The 20942-nt window shown below is 48.3% G+C and overlaps 1 protein-coding gene across 6 annotated transcripts in view; it reads right to left on the reverse strand.

Moving 5' to 3' along the window:
* Nucleotides 1–1252: 1252 nt before the first annotated feature.
* SLC25A22 (solute carrier family 25 member 22) overlaps nt 1253–20942 on the reverse strand; it is a 184882-nt gene continuing 165192 nt past the window's right edge. For all 6 annotated transcript variants that reach the window (XM_075425196.1, XM_075425194.1, XM_075425191.1 and 3 more), the window contains 6 exons: nt 17324–17414; nt 8163–8281; nt 6333–6504; nt 5362–5516; nt 4434–4509; nt 1253–3445 (listed from right to left, as the gene is read on the reverse strand). In XM_075425196.1, the coding sequence (XP_075281311.1) occupies nt 3292–3445; nt 4434–4509; nt 5362–5516; nt 6333–6504; nt 8163–8281; nt 17324–17414 (767 nt within the window). In that variant the 3' untranslated portion in view covers nt 1253–3291. The remainder of the gene's footprint in view (nt 3446–4433; nt 4510–5361; nt 5517–6332; nt 6505–8162; nt 8282–17323; nt 17415–20942) is intronic.

The following is a 20942-nucleotide window of genomic DNA, read 5'->3' on the forward strand; positions in this document are numbered from 1 at the left end:
TGCAAGAAATCTCATTCTTCCTGTCCAGGAAATTTCCCTTTCAATTTCCAGCACTTCCTCCTTTGTTTTCTAGGAGATTTCCCTTCTAGGAAATACCACTGTTGCTTATCTTAAGACATGTCACTCTTGCTTTTCAGGAATTTCCCTGGTATTTGAGGAAATTTCCTCCTCAATTTCCTGCTTGCTTTCTAGGAATTTTCCTCCTTTGATTTCTAGGCTGTCCCCCCCTGCAGCCTTCTAGGAAGTTCCCCCATTGCTTTCTACCAATGTCTCGAATATTTCCCCCTAGTGGTCTCAAGGACATTCCTATATTGTCTTGCAGTAAATTTCCCCTTCGTTTTCCAGGATATTTTACTGCAGCTTTCTAGGACAGTGTCCCTTTGCTTTCCAGGAATTCCCACAGTGGTTTGCAGGAAATTTCCCTTTTGCTTTGTAGGATTTTCCCCCAGGACTTTAGGAAGATCACCTCATTGCGTTCCAGGAAATTCCACCCACCTGAACCCGTGCCAGGGGCGTACGGCACCTCCACCCCAATGTACTCAAGGGCAGCAAACCCCACCAGGCCCAAACAAACCAGAGCCAGACGAGCCCTGGCTGGGGCAGGAGCAGGGGACACGGCCCGACAGGGAAGGGCCTGGGGAGGACCCTCTGCCAGAGGGACCAGGTAGGACGCACAAGGAGTTGGCCCCGTGCTGAGGGTTGGCCCCTGCCCAGGGACAAGCGGCACCCACAGGGAGGGGAGCGGAGGTGTGTTTCTATGAGTGTATTTATTTACTTTTTATTACTCAGTACTGCAGTCAATGCTTTGGGGTTTCTGTTAATGAGTGATTAATTAAGTTGATGGGCATTCTCCCATTTTTAGACTCTTCTTGTTTGGTCAGCTGCACCCTGCCTGCCTGGGGGGCTCCCATAGGGCCACAGTCCCTCCCCCCGCCCTCCTGCCTCAGGGACACGTCCAAGCAGCTAAATCAGCCCCATGCAGGTCTACCAGCTCCAGACTCTGGCGAGTCTGTTTTACAAAGAGGTTTCTAAAAGCATCCAAAAGAACAGGGAGAGCTTTCCCTGAACCTCTGCCCTTCACTGCACCAAATTCTCCTCCAAATGTGACCCCATGACACAAACCCGCAGCCACAAGTCACCTAGCTTCAGGAAGCGATCCTTGCAGGCAGAAGGGTGAGTGGAAACCCCACTACTTTTGTCACCAAGGGGGACCCCTCCTTGTAAATCACAAAGCAGCAAGGAACAGGGCAGCTTAAAAAAAAACGAACACACACTTTCTCTTTTAATCCACCCACGGGAAATCCAGAGCAAGAGCAGCATCACAGCACTACACACAGCACAGACATCTATCATTGTCTTTGCACAGATTCCTTCCCAAATACACAGAAAAGTCATTAAGAAAAAAAGAAAAATAAAGAAAATTACTCACATAGGCAAAGCAACAAGTAACAAAGCAGCCACAGAACTTTTTCGAAGAGAAAAAGGACGCATCAAGGAAGGCGGCCCTCAACACAAAGGCTTTGCAAAATCCTAACCCAAGACTGTTGAAAGAGATGTTTTCTTTTAAACATTAAAAACAGATTTTTTTTAAAGTAATTTAAATATACATTTGAAACACAAATACCAAGCAAGCACCTGGAGAACAAAGCAAAATGAAGGAATTAAAAGTGAAATCAACCAGTTTAATTTAAACACCAAAGTCGGGCGGATTGCACCAAATGGAATAAATAATGGAGAAGATCACACTGGGTTGGTAGCTTGCACACTTAAGATCATTTAAACTAGAATTAATTACACAGCCCAAGAGAGTACTGACCAAGGAAGTCCTCTGACAAGCGATGTTACCTGGGGCAGCATCCCTTTGACGGAGTGGGCTGTAGGGATGGATTTGCCCCCTGCCACCCAACAACGATCACCACCCCAGAAGTGAGTGGGATGACGAGTTTTTGTGATCCAGAGGACTCGAACCTATGATCGGGCACACACAAACAGCTCCTCGCTTGGGGTGCGGGAACACCCCACCTCTCTGACACCAGCTGGCTCCAACTATGCCCAAGTCAAACACCAAAGCAGGACTAGACTTTGTGTTATCACCTTGCAAGGTGAGCACACAGGCGCAGCATTTCTAGCACCGTGGTTGGGCACCACGGAAGCGGAGCAGGTGCCTCTTTTCACGCACCTTGGACCAGGCTGGTGTGAAAAAAAAAAAATTCGCTAATCTACACCTGCAGCCACCACTTTATCACCTCAGGGGCAGGCAGGCTGAAGGAATGCAAGTGGTTTCTTGTTGTTTGGTTTTCCCTCCCCACAACCCCTGCATTTAAAAAAAAAAACAAACAAAACCAAAAAAACACCACAAAACCAAAAACACCCGTTAAAAAAAAAAGAAAAAAAAAAAACAAACAACCAAAAATAACTTGATCCCAAGTTCCTCTCCCTCCCCTGCCTGTAGCCAAACAGTGAAGCACCTTCGGACATTCGTGTGATCTCACAGACATGTTCCCTACAGAGCAGACATCTCATCTCTGCACCTCACCTGGATGTGCCTGTGACACCTAGTTAGGAGGGACATCCCTTTGCTTTAAAACAAAAATAATTAGAAAATCAATAGTAACGATATCCTTTCCCTTCCTCTGATCTCCAACAAGTTCCTCTAAGTCCAACTCATTTTCAAGAAAGGGAGAAGGGAGGGTGAAGGTTTCCAGGCCAAGGAACTTCCCAGATCCAGCATGCCCACCGCCGTGCCTCCAGCAGCAACGTGAGGAGCCCTCTTTGCGCAGCGCCCGCTCTCGATCCGGGGCCAGCAGAGCCAAGGAGGGGCTGAGGGGACACATTTGCCCCTCCAGCTCCTCCTCAGATAGCTGGCAACTCCAGGATGAGAGACGGGGACTGGGGTGGATGAGGGTTCAGGTTCTTTCTCTCCCATCCCTCTTCCTCCCCAAGGCTGGGAGGAGACTTCTGGGTCTGCAAGCCCAGTCTGTGCTTACCAGTGTCCTTAAGAACGACAATTTAAAAACAAAAAAAAAAAAAAAGGAAAGGGAAGGGAAGAAAAAAAAGATCTGCATAATCAGGTATTGTCTGTGGAAGGAGGGAGAGGGGGCAGGTTCCAGACCGAGACAGAAAAGGGACACTCTCCCTCCCCGCGTTTGCTCGTTTGCAGACCATGTCCCCTCGGAGTCCCTGCGCGAACCCTTTTGTGCTGTTGCTCTGACATCAATCGACATGGATGACGAATACAGGGATGAATTCAGTGCTGCAGAGGGCAGGAGGGCACACGCAGGAGCGCTGGGGCTAGGCCCGGCGCTTGGGGAGCATGTCCAGCAGGAATTCCGCAATGCCGATGAAGTAGACAACTTGTGCGATGCCGAAGAGAGGAGCAATGACCAGGGCTCGGCAGTAGGCCCCTTTCAGGAATGCCATGGGCCCTTCCTTCAGCCAGATCTTCCTGGGGAGAAATGGCACAGACAGGTAAATGTCCATCCTACCCCTTCAGCACGCCAGGAGAGCCTGTGGCCATGGCCTGGCTTTCTGCCTCCCTCCAGAGACTAAGCCCAGGCAAGCGCTGTCACCTGGCACTGCCTCTGCAGCAGATCACCCACCATCCCCCATGTGCTCTGCAAATGGCTGTGCAGGGACATGCCCCATCCCTACGTCTGGCCAGGAGCAGGAGCATCTGCCTGGGTCTGGATGGATGGCTGACAACCCCATGCTTGCGTCAAGAGGTGCCCCTGTTGAAAAGTTGGGGCCAGCTCCACCATCAGTATGGGACACAGCCAGATGGCAAGAGACTCTGGTTACAACAGCAATACAGAAGCTGAGCACCTGTGTTTTGAAACTCCCCTCATGTTTCGAAGCAGACAGGCCAGTTTAGTAAAGGGTCAGAGGAGAGCGCGGCTGGGGGCAGCCCACTCGGTGCTCCTGCAGCCACTGCTCAGAGCGGTCCCAGGAGGGATACGAGAGACTTCATGCTCTAGGATTTTCAAACAACAGGGCCTTGGGAGAGACAACCACAGCATTGCCTCCCTTTGCAGAAATAAAACCTCAGTGTTATGACTGTTGGGGTTTGCTATATTTGCTATATGTAAGTGCTATATTTACCTTGCTCAAAATAGGAAGAAGTTCTCTTTTATATACCTATCACAGAATAGTTTGGGTTGGAAGGATCTTTCAAAAGTCATCTAGTCCAACCCCCCTGCAATGATCAGGGATATAATACATACACCTATATATGTAGGGTCTACATGTATGAACAGTATATATCTGGTCATGTATCCATATATCTATCCAGACAGACAGATAAAAGCACAGGTTCAGAGGGAACCTGAAACAGAGAAGCTGCTGGTTGGGTCTAGAAGCGGCACCGACTGCCTGGCAGCGGGCAGCAGCAGACGCCATACATCTGATGTGCTGGCCTCCTTTGCAAGGAGCCTTACTTGGTGCAATCCAGGATTCCTGAGTAGGTGTCCTCATTCACTCCTCTCTGCAAGGACTGCAGCCGAGTTTTGATCACTGGGGAGAAAGAGAGAAGAGACAGTGGTAAGCACTGGGAATGTAGCACGCTCTTCAGCAGGCAAGAGCCACCCTGAGAGTAATGTCTTTGGAACACAGTCAAAACAAGATCACCAAGAACACGACCATTTTCATTTATTTATCAGCAAAACAGGGGAAACCAAACCCATTCTTTTACAAATGGATAAAAGAAAAAACACAGCCACCCCAAACCCAATCCCCTCCCCTCACTGTGACCAAGGCTTCCAAGGCTGACTTAAGGTTTAAACACTTCCAAATTCAGATATCTTTCTGCAAAGTAGGAACTGATTTTCAAATACTCAGCTCCTTCTGGAAGAAGTATCTAAAATATACGATGTTGTTCTTACATTTCTTCACACCTTGGAGCATGTGCAATGTTGGGAAGTGAGGAGTTACTTTCCAGTAATGTTCACAGCAGAGAAACCAAGGTGGTACTTAAGGCAGATGCTGTGGAGCAGGACAAAAGGCCACAGATCTGAGGCTCCCTCTGGTTGTCCATGACTGTGTGAATGTAAACACCATCACTCCACACAGAAATGTGCCTTTTCAGGGGCACGCTCACAGCCATTCCTGCAAACAATGACTGAAACGAGTGACTTATCTAGCAAGTACCGCAAACCTCTGGTAAGCTGTGGCCAAAGGTATAGCTCAGCTGAAGGAAACATCACCAGAGCTGGAGGCAGCTCAGACAGCAGAGCTCCCCTCCTGTACCTCCCATGTACACACATGCTGCAAAGAGGCTGGCACGGTCACCCTCCTCCTTGCCTAGCCCATTTGTAGGCCTCCGACTCCTGTCACTCAGCATGAGGCCACAGGCTACTCGGGACTCACCATCGCAAGGATTAACAGCCACTGCAGCCGTACTGCCAGCCACACATCCAGAGAGGAAGGACACATAGAACGGAGCCTTGACATTGGGGTCTTTCTGGCCCAGCTTGTTCAGGTTTGCAAACAGTGGGAAGTAAACAATGGAGAACGGGACATCCCTGTGGTGGGGAGGGTGGAAAGAGAAGAAAGAAAAACAAGGATGAGCAAAGTCAGAGCAGGACAGCAACAAACTCAGCATCAAAGGAAGGGCTGCAAGCATCACGCACTGGCAGCGCAGCCACGAGTGCAATGCAGACATCCTAGCTCTGCAATTGCAATGCAGACAGGAGCCAAAACCCAGCAGGGGCAAAACCGATGGCACAAAGGACAACAGGCCACGAGGGGCATGCAGCCCTGCAGAGTCAATGGCCTCACCCTGATTTTTCAACACTCAAACCAAAGACCCCAGCACATTCAGAGGTCAATTGTTTTGTCCACTTTTGCTAATTACAAGAGGTTCACATCCTACCCTTCATCCCACTGGGCGTTGCTTTAACGCTGCCTTTGTTAAAGGTAGAGGAGAGTCACTCTGTGAAAGCCCAGGTAAACCATGTCAGAGCAAGCACCAGCCCTTGCATCCAGCATGCTCCATGGGCCAGAACCTGTTTCACACTCTGGAGACTCAGGCTGACAGTTTTGCTTTGCTAGCTCACAAGGACTTCTCCACAGCATTAAAATACAGACCACGAGGGACACAAAAACCTTCCACAGAAAGCAGCAGAATTAAATCTTCCAGAAACAGAAAGGCGGCCTCTCTTGCTTCCTTGACCTCCCCTTCTCTAATGCGCAAAACCTGTGCATGGAAACCAAACCAAATCAAACCCACACCCCCTGAAGCCAACACCCTCTTTGCAGGCTCATCCCCTGGACGGCTGCTGCTTTAGGTTCAATACCGGGAACACGGGTGCCCTGTGCTCGAGCTCACGCCACCCTACCTCAGCAACGTGGCTCCCAGGCCCTTGTAGAGTCCCGCGATGCCTTTGCTCCGCAGCAGCTCCCTTGTTATCTGTGTTGCTGTGGTCCGCGTTTCCATCGCTGGCTCCGCTGCCCCCACCGCAGAGGAAGAGGAGAGCTGGGCCTGCGCTGCCATCAGCTTCTTCTGTGCCGCTGGGGACAAGCGGAGAGAGCACTGGTCTGCAAGATGCTCAATAGCAGTCTCTTGCTGCCCGGTGCCACGGGACAAGCAGGAAGAGGCAGATCTCCAGGTGCACCAAAACATGCAGGCTAAGACCAGTTAGGTGCCCTGCAAGCTTTTGCTCCCATCTCCCTCAGCCTGAGACAACCCAGCTCGCCCCAGTCTCGGAGCTGGCTGCTGCCACACCACAATGCTGTCTGCTGCACTCTCCTGCCGAGTGGTTTTACCCGAGTAGGAGCAGCCTGTCAGGCATGACCTCTGCGGTGCAGAGAAAAGGAGCTGCCACGAGCAGGCAGATGACAGTACCTGCTTCCAGCAACCTCCCCAAGCCCCAGGTAGGACATGCTGAAGATATTCATAAACAAGAAAGGTTCAACAGTTCTGTGCTTTGTTTCCTTCCCTTGAAAGCAATCATTAACCTGTGGAGTTCCTCAGCCACATTTATAAATGCAACCTGGTTTCTCCCAGCCTTTTCAAACTGATGCATTTCTGCTCTTTGGCCAGAAGATGGAGAGCATTGTAGGCAATCCTCTGGCTGCCACAGGCACACCACAGAGAACAGGCTGTTCGCAGTAGCAAAAACCTCTTCTGAACCCTAACCACGGTTTAATTCCTTCAAAAATTTTAAAATAATATGCACAAACAGGATAAGGTCTACATTAAAAACGGTGAAGAGAGGAAAGAAAAATTAAATCTGTGATTATTCAGGAATGCCCCATCAAAGGAGAGCTTAAAGGACAAACTGGCCCGTTTTCCAGGAAAGGCCACAAAAATGGTATCTGATGGTTTCTAACGGTGTCACGCAGTGCTCCTGGGGAACAAGGCTATACCCCAGGCTGACCTCTGGAAGAGATTAAGGTGATAGCAAACAGCTCTTTCCCCCAGTCTCCATGCCCGACTCTGGTCTCCGTTCTCATCAGAAATGCCCCACAGTGTTTCAGCCAAAAGCCTCGCACTCCCTCCTGCCCCTTCCTGCTAGCTCCTGCCCACAGCCCCGAGAGCCTGACCCCAAATCTCTTCCAAATCCAGTGCACTGGGAGAATTTTATTTACTGTTTCAGCAGAGACAACTGCTGGTTTTGTCAGGGGGAAAAAAAAAACAAACAGAGAGTAAGAAGGGTGACAAGTCATTTGGAAAGGACACATGGCCTTGGGAAGCTGTTAGGGAGGTGCTACAGGGGGGTAGAAGAGAGAGAACAGACATCAGAAAAGATGGAGATGGAGAAAGCACCACAGGAGCAGCACTGGAGGATGCCACCTTTCTTGGGTGCACAGTAACTAACAAGTTTTAATCACTCACAAGCTGACCACCCAACCACCTCTCCTGTTTCTCTCCATCCACCAGCAGCATTTGCTGTTTCACTTGTCAAACTTATTGCTTCAAGCAAAAAAAAATCATCACTGTTTGTAACTTCGAGGGCCTCTGCAAATCCAGGTGAGCAAAGAGCAGGGGGAAATGAGCTGGGAAGAGGAGGAGAAACTTCTGCTACAGCCTGAGATACCTCTGACTTAGGAGAGCAGGGGAAGGAAAAGGGTTTTCTCTGCTCACTCCCTCCCCCTCTGCCTTGAGCCCAGTCCCAGCCCTTGTCTCTCCTGCCTGCTCAGTGCACAGGGAAGAAAAGCCCACGTACCAATTCGCCCTGCATCCTGCAGCTGGATTTTGAGCATCTCCATGGGAGTGGTGACAATCACCTGGCAGGTACCCGCGCCGCAGCCTGCCAGCATTTCCCTCAGCAGCGTCAGCTTTTTCCTGCCCAAAGAAAAGAGAAATAGTCGGTCAGAGGAAGTGGCCTGGAGTAACACTGGGGCAGCTGGGTGCAGGGGCTCAGGGCACACCGCTGAGCCTGGGGTTTACAAGAGAGGAAGCCCAGGGGATGGTGGAACCTGCTAGGCTTGACAGTTCAGCTTAGCCTAGGCTTTGCAGATCTGCCGGCGTCCCCTGATCTGGAGGAAAAGACCCATTTCGGTCCCAGAAACAGAACATGCAGAAAAAGCCACACGCCCAGCCAGAACAGCCCAAGACAGGAGCGCACAACCCTCTCTGTCCCTGGACAGCGAGCTGCAGCTCTCTTGCAGCCCTGTGTTTCCCCCGGTCAGGGCGCAGCCTTCAGAAAGGGTATCACTTTGGAAGGCAGAAGAGGACCCAAGCATTAAGGGGGATAAGCAGCTCTCCTTCTGCCAGTGTAGTCCTTTAAACACTGTCAACATCCCCACAAACAAACAAACAGAGACCACAGGGCAAGGAGCAAGATGGGAAAACATTCAAGTTGCTGCTTTGGAGTTCTCCAACAAAAGCAAAATAGACAGCAAACATGAGAGTCAGGGAGGCAGTTCCCCTGTGCTTAGGGATGACTTCACCTCACCAGCCTTTCCAAATCTGAAAAAGTAGCCTTTGCACTAAATCTGTCCCGCCTGAGGGACAAGGGATGGGATGGACCCCCAGCACCACAGCTTTGTGCATCCCCTGCACTAGAGAGCAGGGATTACAAGCGACATGTTCTTGCCTAACAAAATGCACCATTTCACAGCTTCCTCCATTCCAAAGCCACGAAATAGCCCAGTTAAGACTAAAAAGAAGAACTCAGGATGCAAATGCTCAGAAGGCCTCAATTTTCAGAAACTGATGAGTTTTCACCCTGTGAAAAATCTCACCCCTTGGCACCAGAAAACATCGACTTGATTTAAAAAAAGTGCCTCTAATCTGCTCTGCTGTTAAACTGGGGGAGGAGCCTATCTAAATCACACAGCCAGAGGGAAACAGCCGCCTCTTTTTTCTGTTTTAAATGCAAGCACTACTTTTACTTCCCCTAGCCCTGCTCCCACAGCAATACCTCATCTTAACCTACTCAAGGCGAGTCCCCACACTACGACAAAAGCAGTCCCACAATGACATGCCCTATTCTCTTGCAAAACCAAGCCACACTCCCTTACTGGGGGTTTCATATGCACACACACAGAGCACAGCTATGGCACTGTGGGCCAGCAAAAAAGTTTCAATGCCAAGCCTACAGGAAAGGGAGGGTATGATCCTGCTGGCCCACCACATCAGCCGGGCCAGTTTCTCCACCTCTCATCTTCTCCAGGGAGGATATCAGAGCAGGGGATTAGAGGCACAGAGCCACAAAGGAGATTACCAGCAACTAAATATAGAGCTCTCCTGTGAGGATGAAGGGAGGAACATTTCACGGTCTCCCCTTTCCAGATTCCCCCAGAGATGGGAAGCTGCAAAGAACAATCCCTCCCATGGAGTTACCCACATGGGTGCTGAAGCATGCGCAGCAAGTTTTCCTGGAGGTATGCAGGTATCAGGGTGTGTAAATCCAGAGGTCTTCCCTGGCACTGACACCTGGAAGTGGCCAACTTGTGCCTCTTGGGTGGCCTGGAGCACAGCGTCAGTCTCTGCTGGCTTGATAGTCAGCAGCAAGGCTGCACAACCCCTGCCCAGCTGTGGGAGGAAGCAAACCACACAAAGGAGCTGGCTGACAGTCCCTCTACCCACAGCAGAGCATCTCTCACATTAGCAAGCGCCCTGAAGCACACCTGGAGTACACGTCTCCTGGCTTCCATCCAGGGCGACTGCTTTGATACCCAGTTCAAAAGATCACGAAGATTTTCCCTATGTGTTCATCTGTGGACCATTATCCCAGCCAACAAAAGTCAGCCTGGCTTGACTGAACTTCATGGAGCTATGTCAGTGTGATCCAGCAAAGGATTTATGTGTGTGGGTGTATTTTAGAGATGTCAAACAGGTACATCAGAAGTATCTAGAACAAGGGCTTTCAGCTTTTGGTTTACATATCCTGGGAACTGTGGGAGGTCCAAGAGAAAAAATAGCATAAGATGAGCAAATCTTCTGTCAAGAGGTTTAAAATTTGCCACGCAGGGGTCAAACTCTCTTTGTAAAACCTCACCAGTCTGCACATAAAAGGAGTCTGAAGAGGGTTCATCTCTAGGTGACAAAGGGGTTTAAATATTTAAGGCACCACAGGCCTTATCCTCAGTGGTTTAAAAACTGGCGCATCTCAACTGACTTCAAAAGCTGCAACACTAGCAAGGATCTGGTCCTACAAATGTAGAAACCATCTTTTATCACAGCAAGAGGGCGTTAAATATAACATGTACACAATAGCCCCAAACTCTGCACTAGCAGATATCAGTCGTTCCACTTTTTTAACTGACATGCAATTACTGACAAATCAACGATGTCAAATGGGAAGGGGAGCAGATTCATGCTCGATCTAAATTACAGTTTCAAACTAAAGCTGAAAAATCAGGAAGTCAAAAAGTGGGAACTAGAGGTTTATGGAGGGATTTTCAAAGCAGTTAATCAATCCAAAGTTAGGATCTCTGAAAGCGCTGGTATATTGATGTCACAGGGGAGCAGAGAAGGACTTTTTCCAAGTTTCTGAAAAATCTTGACCATGTAGGAGTTGACTGTACTTGGGCAGGGACCAAAACCAGTCATTCTGGAATAAGGATGACAAGATTTCCAAAGACAGGAAGTCTTTGACCTAAGGAAACATCCATACAAAGCCATATGCTCCTACTTGCTGTCCAAGACGCTACTGTCCCCAGCTTGGGCATCACCTTCCTCACTCATAAAATAACCTCTGCCTCTAGTCTGTCAACGCAACAGGCTGTAGAAAGCTCTCCAAGAGTTTCAAGCCAGAAAGAGTAAGCTGCTTTCAAACAATTTAAATAGTGGGTCTTTGATATGGACAAACACACAGGAGTTGTCCTTCAAAGGGAGGGCAACTTGTCTGCCACAGTCACACAGAGACCTGCACACAAACTGCCAGTCAGTCCCTTTAACCCAATCTGTGATCTTCCAAGAGGTGACAATAAGCTATTGCAAACGTGCTTCAGAAACGCTAGAGCTACGATGCTGGCAAACGTAAAAGCAAGAAAGTTCCTACTACAAGCTCCCCCTAACCTCTAGTGCCAGCTCAAACGTCTCAGAAAAGCAAGACAAAGGACTGATGAAGGACAGATCCACCTCAAAGTAATGCCACCAGATTAAATGCTGCTCTGGCAGATGTTACTCCAGGTATGGTACAACTTGCCTCCGGCTGCAGTAGCTGTGTGTTGCCTGTCTGGACTAAGCCAAGAGGAAGGTGACTCTGCGCCTGCACCCATTACATCAGGTTTGCCCTGGCAGGAGATCCCAAGTGTTTTGCTCCAATACGAATGTCTGTGGAAGTGAACAATGGACAGGGCAACGTGTCTGAGCACGCTGAACACAGACAGAACCCGTGTTTTGTTCCAAGACGTACACCTCGAATGGAGACAAGGGCAACGCTCCTCTCATGAGTGCATTCTGTGATTAAGTAGCCCATCTCTAGCTCCCTCTAGATTAATAGTCGAAAGTGCATTTACTTTCTGGCTGACCTTTGATGTCTCTAACTTCAACCCACCGTAACTCCCTGAGCCTCTCTGTGCTAAATAAAAGAGACCCCCTCAAACAGCTATCCCCAAATAGGCACAGTGAGATTATCAGCTCGTAACTGGCTCCTTCTAGGAGAAGGGCTGGATTCCCCCACCTACAGGTCCCAGTGGGTTGGATGAGGGTTATCTGCATCAAGTAAGTGTGTGGACATCCAGTGAATAACTACAGGAGAGGATACCTTGGCCCACAAGGGTTCCTGCCCAGAGAATGACCAAAGCACAGTGTGTGCAAGGTGACACAGCAGCTCACCACCAGGATTATCAGCAGCATCCCTCCTTCCTAAATCAAGAGCCTCGCTTTATGGCCCATATATGAGCATTTTGCAGCTCAAGGATCAGCCAGGCCAGGCAATGGCTACTTAAACAGGTGCCACAGAAGAGATGGTCTGAGTATTTTAGGAGAGCCTGAAAGAGGGGCAGATGAAGCAAGTAGCCCTGGGGAGACGTATCAGCCGGGAAGGCAATGCAGAACAAGCTCCAGTCTCCCCATCTGCATGGGAGAGTAGGAAAAGTGCCTTGCTTGTCTCAGGATTACAGCTGGCTATTTCTCTTCTCTGACCAAAGCTACACGGCAGGCGGAAGCACAAAGGAGGAAAATTTGCTGGCATCAGCAAAGACACAAGTAACACAATTGTGCTGGTCTTCCTAGGAATGCGAGCTGTTAAGTCAGCAGATTGCCAGCCTTTGCTCCAGAACAACAAACAAAATGAAGGTCAAGATTAAAAAGGACAGGAGACATAAAGGAATAACACACCTCAGAGAAGAGCAGCAAGAAACCCATCCAGGGACACTGAAGAGTTTTTATGAGCAAGAAATCATTTTTATAAGAAGCCATAAAATGCTTGTTACCGCAGCCAAGGCAGAGTATTTAACCAAGAACCTGAAAAATGAACAACAAAACCTGGCAAACACATGCCGTACACAACAGCTGTCTGCCACTCAACACTTTGAGGATAAACATGAAACACTGCAGGACGCTTTAAAGGGACTGTTTTTTATGAAGCATTTAACGTCCAGATTCAAAAAGAACATAAAAAGTAGGCAATACTTACATCTATCAAAGAGGCCTCACACACTGAGCACCCAAAAATCAACAATGTACTTTAAATGCATGCTGGTGTACTACCAATCTAGACCACTTTCTTAGTTTCATACCCAAGTGCTTCATACTCAAGTGCTTCACTTAGCCTAGTGACTCCTCGCATCCTCTGCTCTGGACAGTAAAGCTGCTGCTATTTTAACAGCAGCTGTGAGATGATTGGTTTCTCAACACATCCAGCTTCAGAAATCCAGAGGGGGGAAAAAAACAAAATCCCATCTGTTTCCAGCAGCCTGAAGTTGGAAAGTTGGAAGTTTCTCCTCCCTCGCGCATCCTGCCGTCCCCAGCCGTGTGGCCCAGCCATCATAGAGTGGCACAGGAGCAAGGACCTACCTGAAGACTCTTTTGTGGGTCACCTCTTCTACTTCTTCTCCTGGGAACTGTAGACGCCCTTACATCAAAATCATCACAGGACAATGTCTGACCCTTTTTGCCTTTCTCAATCAGGGTCATGGGGTGCCCTTCAGATTTTTCAGCATCTTGGATTTCCTCCTTTCCTCCACGGCATAGCAAGGGGGTTTCCAGCACTCACATAACTCACCCATGCCTCCCTTGTTCCTAAATGATCAGGACAGCTTGGGAGGACCAACACAGTTTTGTTTCCTTATGAAACAAGAAGCTGTAGCAGTAGGCGGTCATAATGTTCTTGACAACAAAACAGAAACAGTCAAAGAAGCAGAAACCAAGTCCCCTGGCCTGTGAGCACGAATCCTTCCTGCACCAAAAGGAGGGGAAAAGCATTGTACAGGCAGGAGTGCCCCCCTCCCCCCAGCTAGTCCCAGGGCAGAGAGGGCTGCAAGAACAGACATGTCCTGCTGCCCCAATACTCTACCTCCAGCAACATCCAAGAGCATGGCCAGGGAAAAGGAAGTCTAGCACAAATCTGCAGTGATACATCCCCAAAATACTCTTCCAGCAATTTGCAGCCAGGCGCTTCCTACACCACAGGTGTTGTTTTCAGTATGGTCTTTCGAAAACAGGCTTTATGCCACTTTTCTTTCTAGCAGTTTAAAAGTAATTTCATTTCAACACAAAGTTTTTCAAAGGATAAAATAAAAAAATTAATGCACACTAAAAGTCATTGTGTAACTTGAGGCTATTACGGGTTGTGCTGGATTTGCCACACTCTGGTCCATGTGTTTCTTCCACTTGCACATGGAGGACACAGCATAATCAGCAAACATCGACAGAACACGCACATTTTATCAGACACATTTCAAGCAAGACAAGTGTTAGAAGCTTAACAACAAAGGCATTCAATGTCAAACAGGTCTAGAAGACTTCTGCAGCTCTGAGTCAGAAAACCACCACAGCATCCTTTGGGATGCTGGCCTAAGAGTACAGAATACTATGCATGTATACCAGGTAGCCTGGCTTGCACAAAAAAGACTTTGGTAGAGCTGAACCAAGATCTTGGTGGCTCACCATGAAAACACAGGCCCCAGCCTTACACTGAGCCTAAGTCCCTCAGCTGAGCTTTACACCATATACCACCTTGGCTGTTACAATTACATATCCAGAAATGAAACCACATTGACATGCCAGGCAGCTTGAATCTTCACCTTTCTAACCTCAGGCTATTTTGCTGCTCATACCTAGGCTTTGACTGGAGTTGTGAAACAGGTGGCCCAGCCTTGCGATGTGCTAGCAGGTATGTAACCTGTTCTGCCCTGGGTAGGAGAGGAGTTTGGATTCCAGCACTGCTAATCCTGCCCTGTCTTACAAAGGTAACTAGGGACAAGGGGACAGAAGAAGCAGCTTGCAGACTGCAAAGAGCTTGCTTCCTCCCAAAAAGAGGGAGCAAGAGCAAGGCAAACCCTTGGGTAACATACAGCTTTGTCACCCAGTGAAACGGCCCCTTGCCATCACTCCTATTTGCCACGTGCTACACATCTACAGATGGGAGAAATTCCTGTGAAGTGCCAAAGGCAAGGCAGCATGCAATGACTGCAGCACAGCCAGGCACAACCCCTCCGGGCAGGTTACATACCCTACCCCCAGGCCTGGGATTTCCCTAGCATGGAGGAAAAGGATCGCACAATAAGCAGCTGCCCTGCAGTTTCTAAGGGCCCTTATCCTCACTGGTAATGTCATGGCCTTTTCCATCACCCCCTGCTCCCCATACACTAAGCAAGGTCACAACAAGCACCAAACCTTCCAGCTAGATCCCAGGTTCATAGCCTATACCAGCCACAGCCAACCTGCAAAGCATTTTCTTTCCCAATCACATCTTGGAGTGACATTTCTAGTTAGAAACACCTTAAACCATCTATCACAGCAGTATCAAGGCGCTGCCTCTCTGTCCAGCCCATGCTGGCTATCCTCACAAGCACAGCTGACCAGATTTCTTTCATCCAAGACCTCCATGGATGTCAAATGAGATGTGACCCCAACTCCACATGCTGCCTAGCTCTTGTCACCTAACTGTGGCCTAACCTTTCTCTTCTCTAAGGGAATTAAAAATGCTTTGTGTTGAGACACAAAGGCTCCCCACTACCCAAGTGGTATCACACTCCTGCCCCAGGAGGTACACTGTACTCTAGTGCATATGTTTTAGGAGAACAGGTTGTCTTACTCTTGGCAAAACTCTCTAGCACCTTTATTCTGAATCAAGCACACCACATTGCCCACGTCATGTGTGGATCAGCCAGGAACCCAGAATTCAAACTGGAAGAGGTTTGGGTGAAGACTGCAGTTGCTTGTGGAAACAGCTGCATCCCAGTTACTCAAAACACCTGCACAAAGCCTGCCTCAGCACTGGGAGGAAGATACACACATTTGTCCCACGGGGAAGTCTTTACCTCTCATGGTGCAGGACACCTATTGACAGGCATGTCATGTTCTAATGGCTGAAACATCACAGCAGTGACTGCTCTCTCAGAACGCCAAACATGTTGCATTGCTGGTCTGATGTCTTCCATGGGCCATTCTCTCAGCAGTGGTACAAGGCATGGCAGCTTGGCACCCTTTCATATTCCCTGTACAACCTACTCAGCCCTCACTTCGTAGGTGGTGGCAAAGAGCTAGCTGTGCTCCTGTCTACTGCAGCATGCCAAGGCCTCCCACGTTGTCCGCTGCAGGGACCAGACCCACTGCTTGGTAGAAGCGAGGAGCAATGAGGACATCATTACCTCCCACTGTCTGAGCAGAGCACAGAAGAGACACTATTTGAAGAGACAGAAAAATCACAAACAGCTGCGAGCCGATGAGTCACACAGACATATGTTAGCTGCTACTTTAAAACACTCTAGAACAAAAAGATTAGGCACATGGAAAAAAATAGATCCTCAACCTGTGTCAGTCCACAATCTCCACTGAAGTTGTTGAGCCACTGATCTGCAGCAGCCGAGACTGGTACATTATGGGAACTTGTTAAGCCAAGTAATTGTGGCAGAACTTTGCATTTTCAGTGAGTCTCCACCCCATCATTGCTGATGGGAAAAGTCAGGATCATGTCCCAAACAGGCTATTTTCTAACTACTGTTGCTGAGGACTGGAGACAGTTCCCTTCACTGGCACTGGAGAAAGGTCTCAGTTCAAAGGGAGATGCAAGTGTCCTCTAAATTGCAATGGAAATATCAGCATCAAGGTGAAAACAGCATTAAATATTCAGAGTCCAGCTTCTCTCAACCACTGAGCTATCATCTTTCACTCACCTTTAACTCATATGAACCAATCCCCACTTGCAAGCTAAACAGGTAATTTTATTCCTTCAGCATTCATTTGCAGGTCAGCTGCTGGGCAACAGTGCAAGTGCCTTCTGTCAATTCAGATTCACCACCTCTCTAAAACTATTTTCAAGCTACAAAAGGACAAGAGGCATGCCAAGTTTGGGGTCTACAAAACTTGACTTGCCATCTGTTCAAGCCAGAAAGAGTACAACAGCATCCAATAGGATGCTGAGGACCATGGTCCTCCCAGCAGCTGTTTGAGCAGTGATCAGTGCCATTGGGTTCCTCTCAAGTATTTTGCCTACAAATTCTGGATCTGCTAACCTTGGCTTAGATCCTGGACTATTTTAGAAGCTTGAATAAAAAGCAGTCATCCAGTGGAGTGCTTTTCACTTCCCATTTTAGACATTACATCCTTAGCCCAAATGTAATCACTGGCTGAGCTGCTCAAGGTCAACTCATATATCAGTCCTCACATCACCCTATTCCACCTTTGCCCTGATGTCTCACCAGGCTTGACCTTGCAAGAGCTGGTGTCTTCTAATCTGAACATGAAAGGTCTGCACCCTCTACTCACCCGTCTTTGGAGAGGTGATGCCGGAAGAAATCATTGGCTGCCAGTTTGATAGCCTTTTCTGGTGTCACTAGAGTCAGGTTCACTGCAGCCCCTGGGCAAGGAAAAGAAGAAAAGGCCATTGGAGAATGAGAATAAAGGAACTGATAACTGGATCTTTCAGGAATGTGTTGTAACTCCTGCTGAAAACCAAGGACTGATGAAGGCGAGCTCCCAATGCACCAAAGGGGTTTAGAAACATGAAGCACCACTGGAAGTTGACAGGATTTCTGCCTCTCAACACCTTGGGTTTTTTTAAAACATCCCCTGATGTGTTGCTGCTCCATCTGCAATATATTTCTTGTAATTCCTTTAGCTTCACTGCTACCTCCCCCATGCATACATGCATCCTCTTCTCTCATCCAAGGATGCATTCCTATGAATCCAGAAGAATGCAGATCAGACCTTCAAGAAAGGAGTACAAGTTGGATTAATAACCAGTCTCAACTTCTTTGCAAATATTTTGTGATGTTGAGAAGCAAAGCCCCCTGTCCCACCTTCTTTGCTAGTGCCCCTGCCCCCCACCACCAAAAGCAGAACAGCTTGTTTACCGGGCAGCCCAGAAAAGGCAGAGCCACTGAAAGACCTGGAGGCTGGTTGAAGTCAATCAGCTCTAGGCCAACCCGTGGAGTTAAGTAGCTTCCCTTGTACACCACCACTGGGTGTCACCCTCAGAACAGCCACCACTGAAGTGGCTTTTTGTCCTCCACAAGCTGCAGCGTGCAGAAAATCCCTGCGAGCACCGTGGCAAGCTTGGATCCCCTGCCACCCACTGGAGTGCCCTTTTATCAGGAGCAACAAACAGCAAATCCCTGTACTCTGCCTGCCACAATGCAAGGTCTGCTTGGCCTGGTCGGCTGCTGTGGGCCACCGACACCAGCATTAGTGCAACACAGCAGCTGGAAGGTAGCTTTCAAGCTGTCCTGGGGGGAATGGGGTGAGGGGAGGGTCAGTCCCTTCTGAGTATAAAGGGGTTTGCACCATTAGATTAATGCTCCAGAATATTCTCCTCCCTTTAAATCTTACGGCTCAAAAAGTCCTCCAGCAGATGACTGCAAGCGCTCCCTGCCTGCACTGAAGCATACTGAGCTTCAAGCCCTCCAGAGGAGCTTCATTTGAGAGTTGCTGATGGTCTATGAACATCTTTGCAAGGACAAACACAAATACTAGGGTATACCTTTTGCATTGATGCTCGCTGTAGAGATTTAAACAACTTGTCCCAAAGCTCTCTTGAGAAGAGAAGCAGAGAAGCCTGCACTCCCACCAGGCTCCAAAGACTTGGCGGGGTTCATTCTCAGGAGGTTTGCACACAAGTTGACAGGAGCTATAAGGGCTCAACACATCTAAAGAATGGCAATTCAGTCCTCTGTTCCTCAGGATAGACTCCCTTCCCTCCAAATATTATTAAAGAACTCCTAAATTAAACATGGTAAAACATAGGTTTAGAGGGACTTTCCTCAGAATAGGAAGCAAAGTTGTAACTAGGACTGCTGGGATCAGTACAAGTAGGACCAGGAATCCTTAGCTTCACATCCTCTGCTCAGAGGACACACCTCTACCATGCGGGAAATTGCAACAAGGAAACAGACAGCTTTTGCTGGGTAGGGCTGGGCAGCCCAACGCATTTTCCACCCTTCCGACTGCCATGTTCAGATTTTGCAGAAAATACAGAGTAAAACCACCTTGTAGCAAGCTAAGCCAATGCATTCATTCCACACTGGCCACGACATCCAACAAATGCCATCATCTTCTACAGGAGCCAAATTAACTAGACCGGAAGCAGGGCAGCCCTCTCACACTCCTGGGTTTCTGCAGACTTTTAAGTGCACCAGTGATTGTGCTGCTTTAGTTTGATGTGCTTCCTACACATTGTGTAAGCCACCTGCTGTGGCTCTTACATGTGATGAGAAGCCACACAGACATGATCCTCATGCTCTACCTCCACCTTTTAATGTCAATCATATCAGGATCTACAAAGCAAATCCACACAGCCTGATTTTTAAGTGAAAGTGGCTACCCGTGAATTGTTTCCTCAAATGCCAAGTTGAAGACAACTTCAACCCCGCCCCTAAGGGCTACAAAGCAAAACACCTGTATGTTACTGACATGTGGCATGAATAACCATTTCCTTGGAAAAACAAGGAGAGGAAAAAAAAAAGAATGAACCTGCTACTCTAACACCAGTGCAAAGGGTTCACTGAGAGAAAGCAAATTCCAAACCATCAACCAAGAAGTACATTTCCACGTGCTGACCTCCTCCAGGAACCAAGAGGCTTTCACAGCAATTTTTCCTTCAATTGAAAATAAAGTAGAAGGTAAACACACACAATACAGAGAGACAAAATTAATGAACGCGGGTTCTCTCCTACATCTTTGATATTTTCAGTAAAGCTGCTTAGCAGAGAATGGATAATCCCTGTCCTCAATAATCCATAACAGCTTCAGTTCACTGGAGGAGGAGAAATTAGACACTTTAGCTGCTGGCTGTATGCCTTCCATGGCGTTTTCTATCTTTTTACAAAATGTGATAGCTCTTCAATTCTAGCTATGCCAATGACTCTATTTTCATAATTAAATCTAACCGTGGCCTATAGGCAACGCTACGTGTACCAGAAGCAATGACAGACAAAAAAAAGCAAAAATAAACTGCAATCATTAAAAAATTGGAAGTATTTTGAAACGAAGTACAGAAGCACAACAAAGAATAAAATGAAGTAGAGGCAAAACCAGTTATTTGCCAACTGAGCTTGTAAGTGCCCTCTTCTCACCGAGCCTTGCGTGTTGCTATTAAAACACATTTCTTGCCTTTATGTACCACCAGCAACCTACATAACAGAGGAATTGAGTCATCCCCAGTGCGGCACTGGTGCACGTGGGACGGATATTCACAGAGGCCATGGAAGGCTGCCACACTACTGCAGCTAAAATGCAGCTACCCCCAAAACACCACCAACAGCAAAGAGCATTTCCAGAACCTGATCGAGGCCTTTGCCTCCTGCCAGCTAGGCTAAATGGCTGGTCTGCAAACAGCAGTGGGACTTTCCAGCGCATATGCTGGGATCTATCAGTGGTTTCTGGATGGACTGAAGCAGGGAGCAGAGAGAACACCTCTCCTAGGTCCCCTTCCACTGGTGTCCACATGGTCCATGAGCCCACAGGCACCATGGATTCACTTGCTTGGCATCATGTCTGAAGCCAGCACACCGTCATCCCTGGAGGACAGACAGGGCTAGACAGCACCACCCAGCTTTGAGGCACTGCTTCTACCTAGATGTTGTGGAAAAAATCATGAGAAAAAACCTCCTATTCTTCCTCACCCAAACAAACCCAAGAATCCTTGCAACTTTTGGGGAAGAACTTGAGAGAAATGTTGAGATTGTCTTCTACATCACACAATTCACTATGGGCTACTCATGCAGAGCAAGCACTGTCTGCCCACATGCACTCCTTCAGAGATGATTTGCAGAAAAGCACCCCACAAGCTCAAGCCTCTCTCCTGTCTGCACTGGGGAGCTTTGATTCACATGTGAAGCAGACATGAAGTCACACAGTGGGAATGGCTGCGCCCAAACAGATCCTTTTT

This window comes from Opisthocomus hoazin, chromosome 7 (assembly GCF_030867145.1).
Source record: "Opisthocomus hoazin isolate bOpiHoa1 chromosome 7, bOpiHoa1.hap1, whole genome shotgun sequence".
In the NCBI taxonomy this organism is placed as follows: Eukaryota; Metazoa; Chordata; class Aves; order Opisthocomiformes; family Opisthocomidae; genus Opisthocomus; species Opisthocomus hoazin.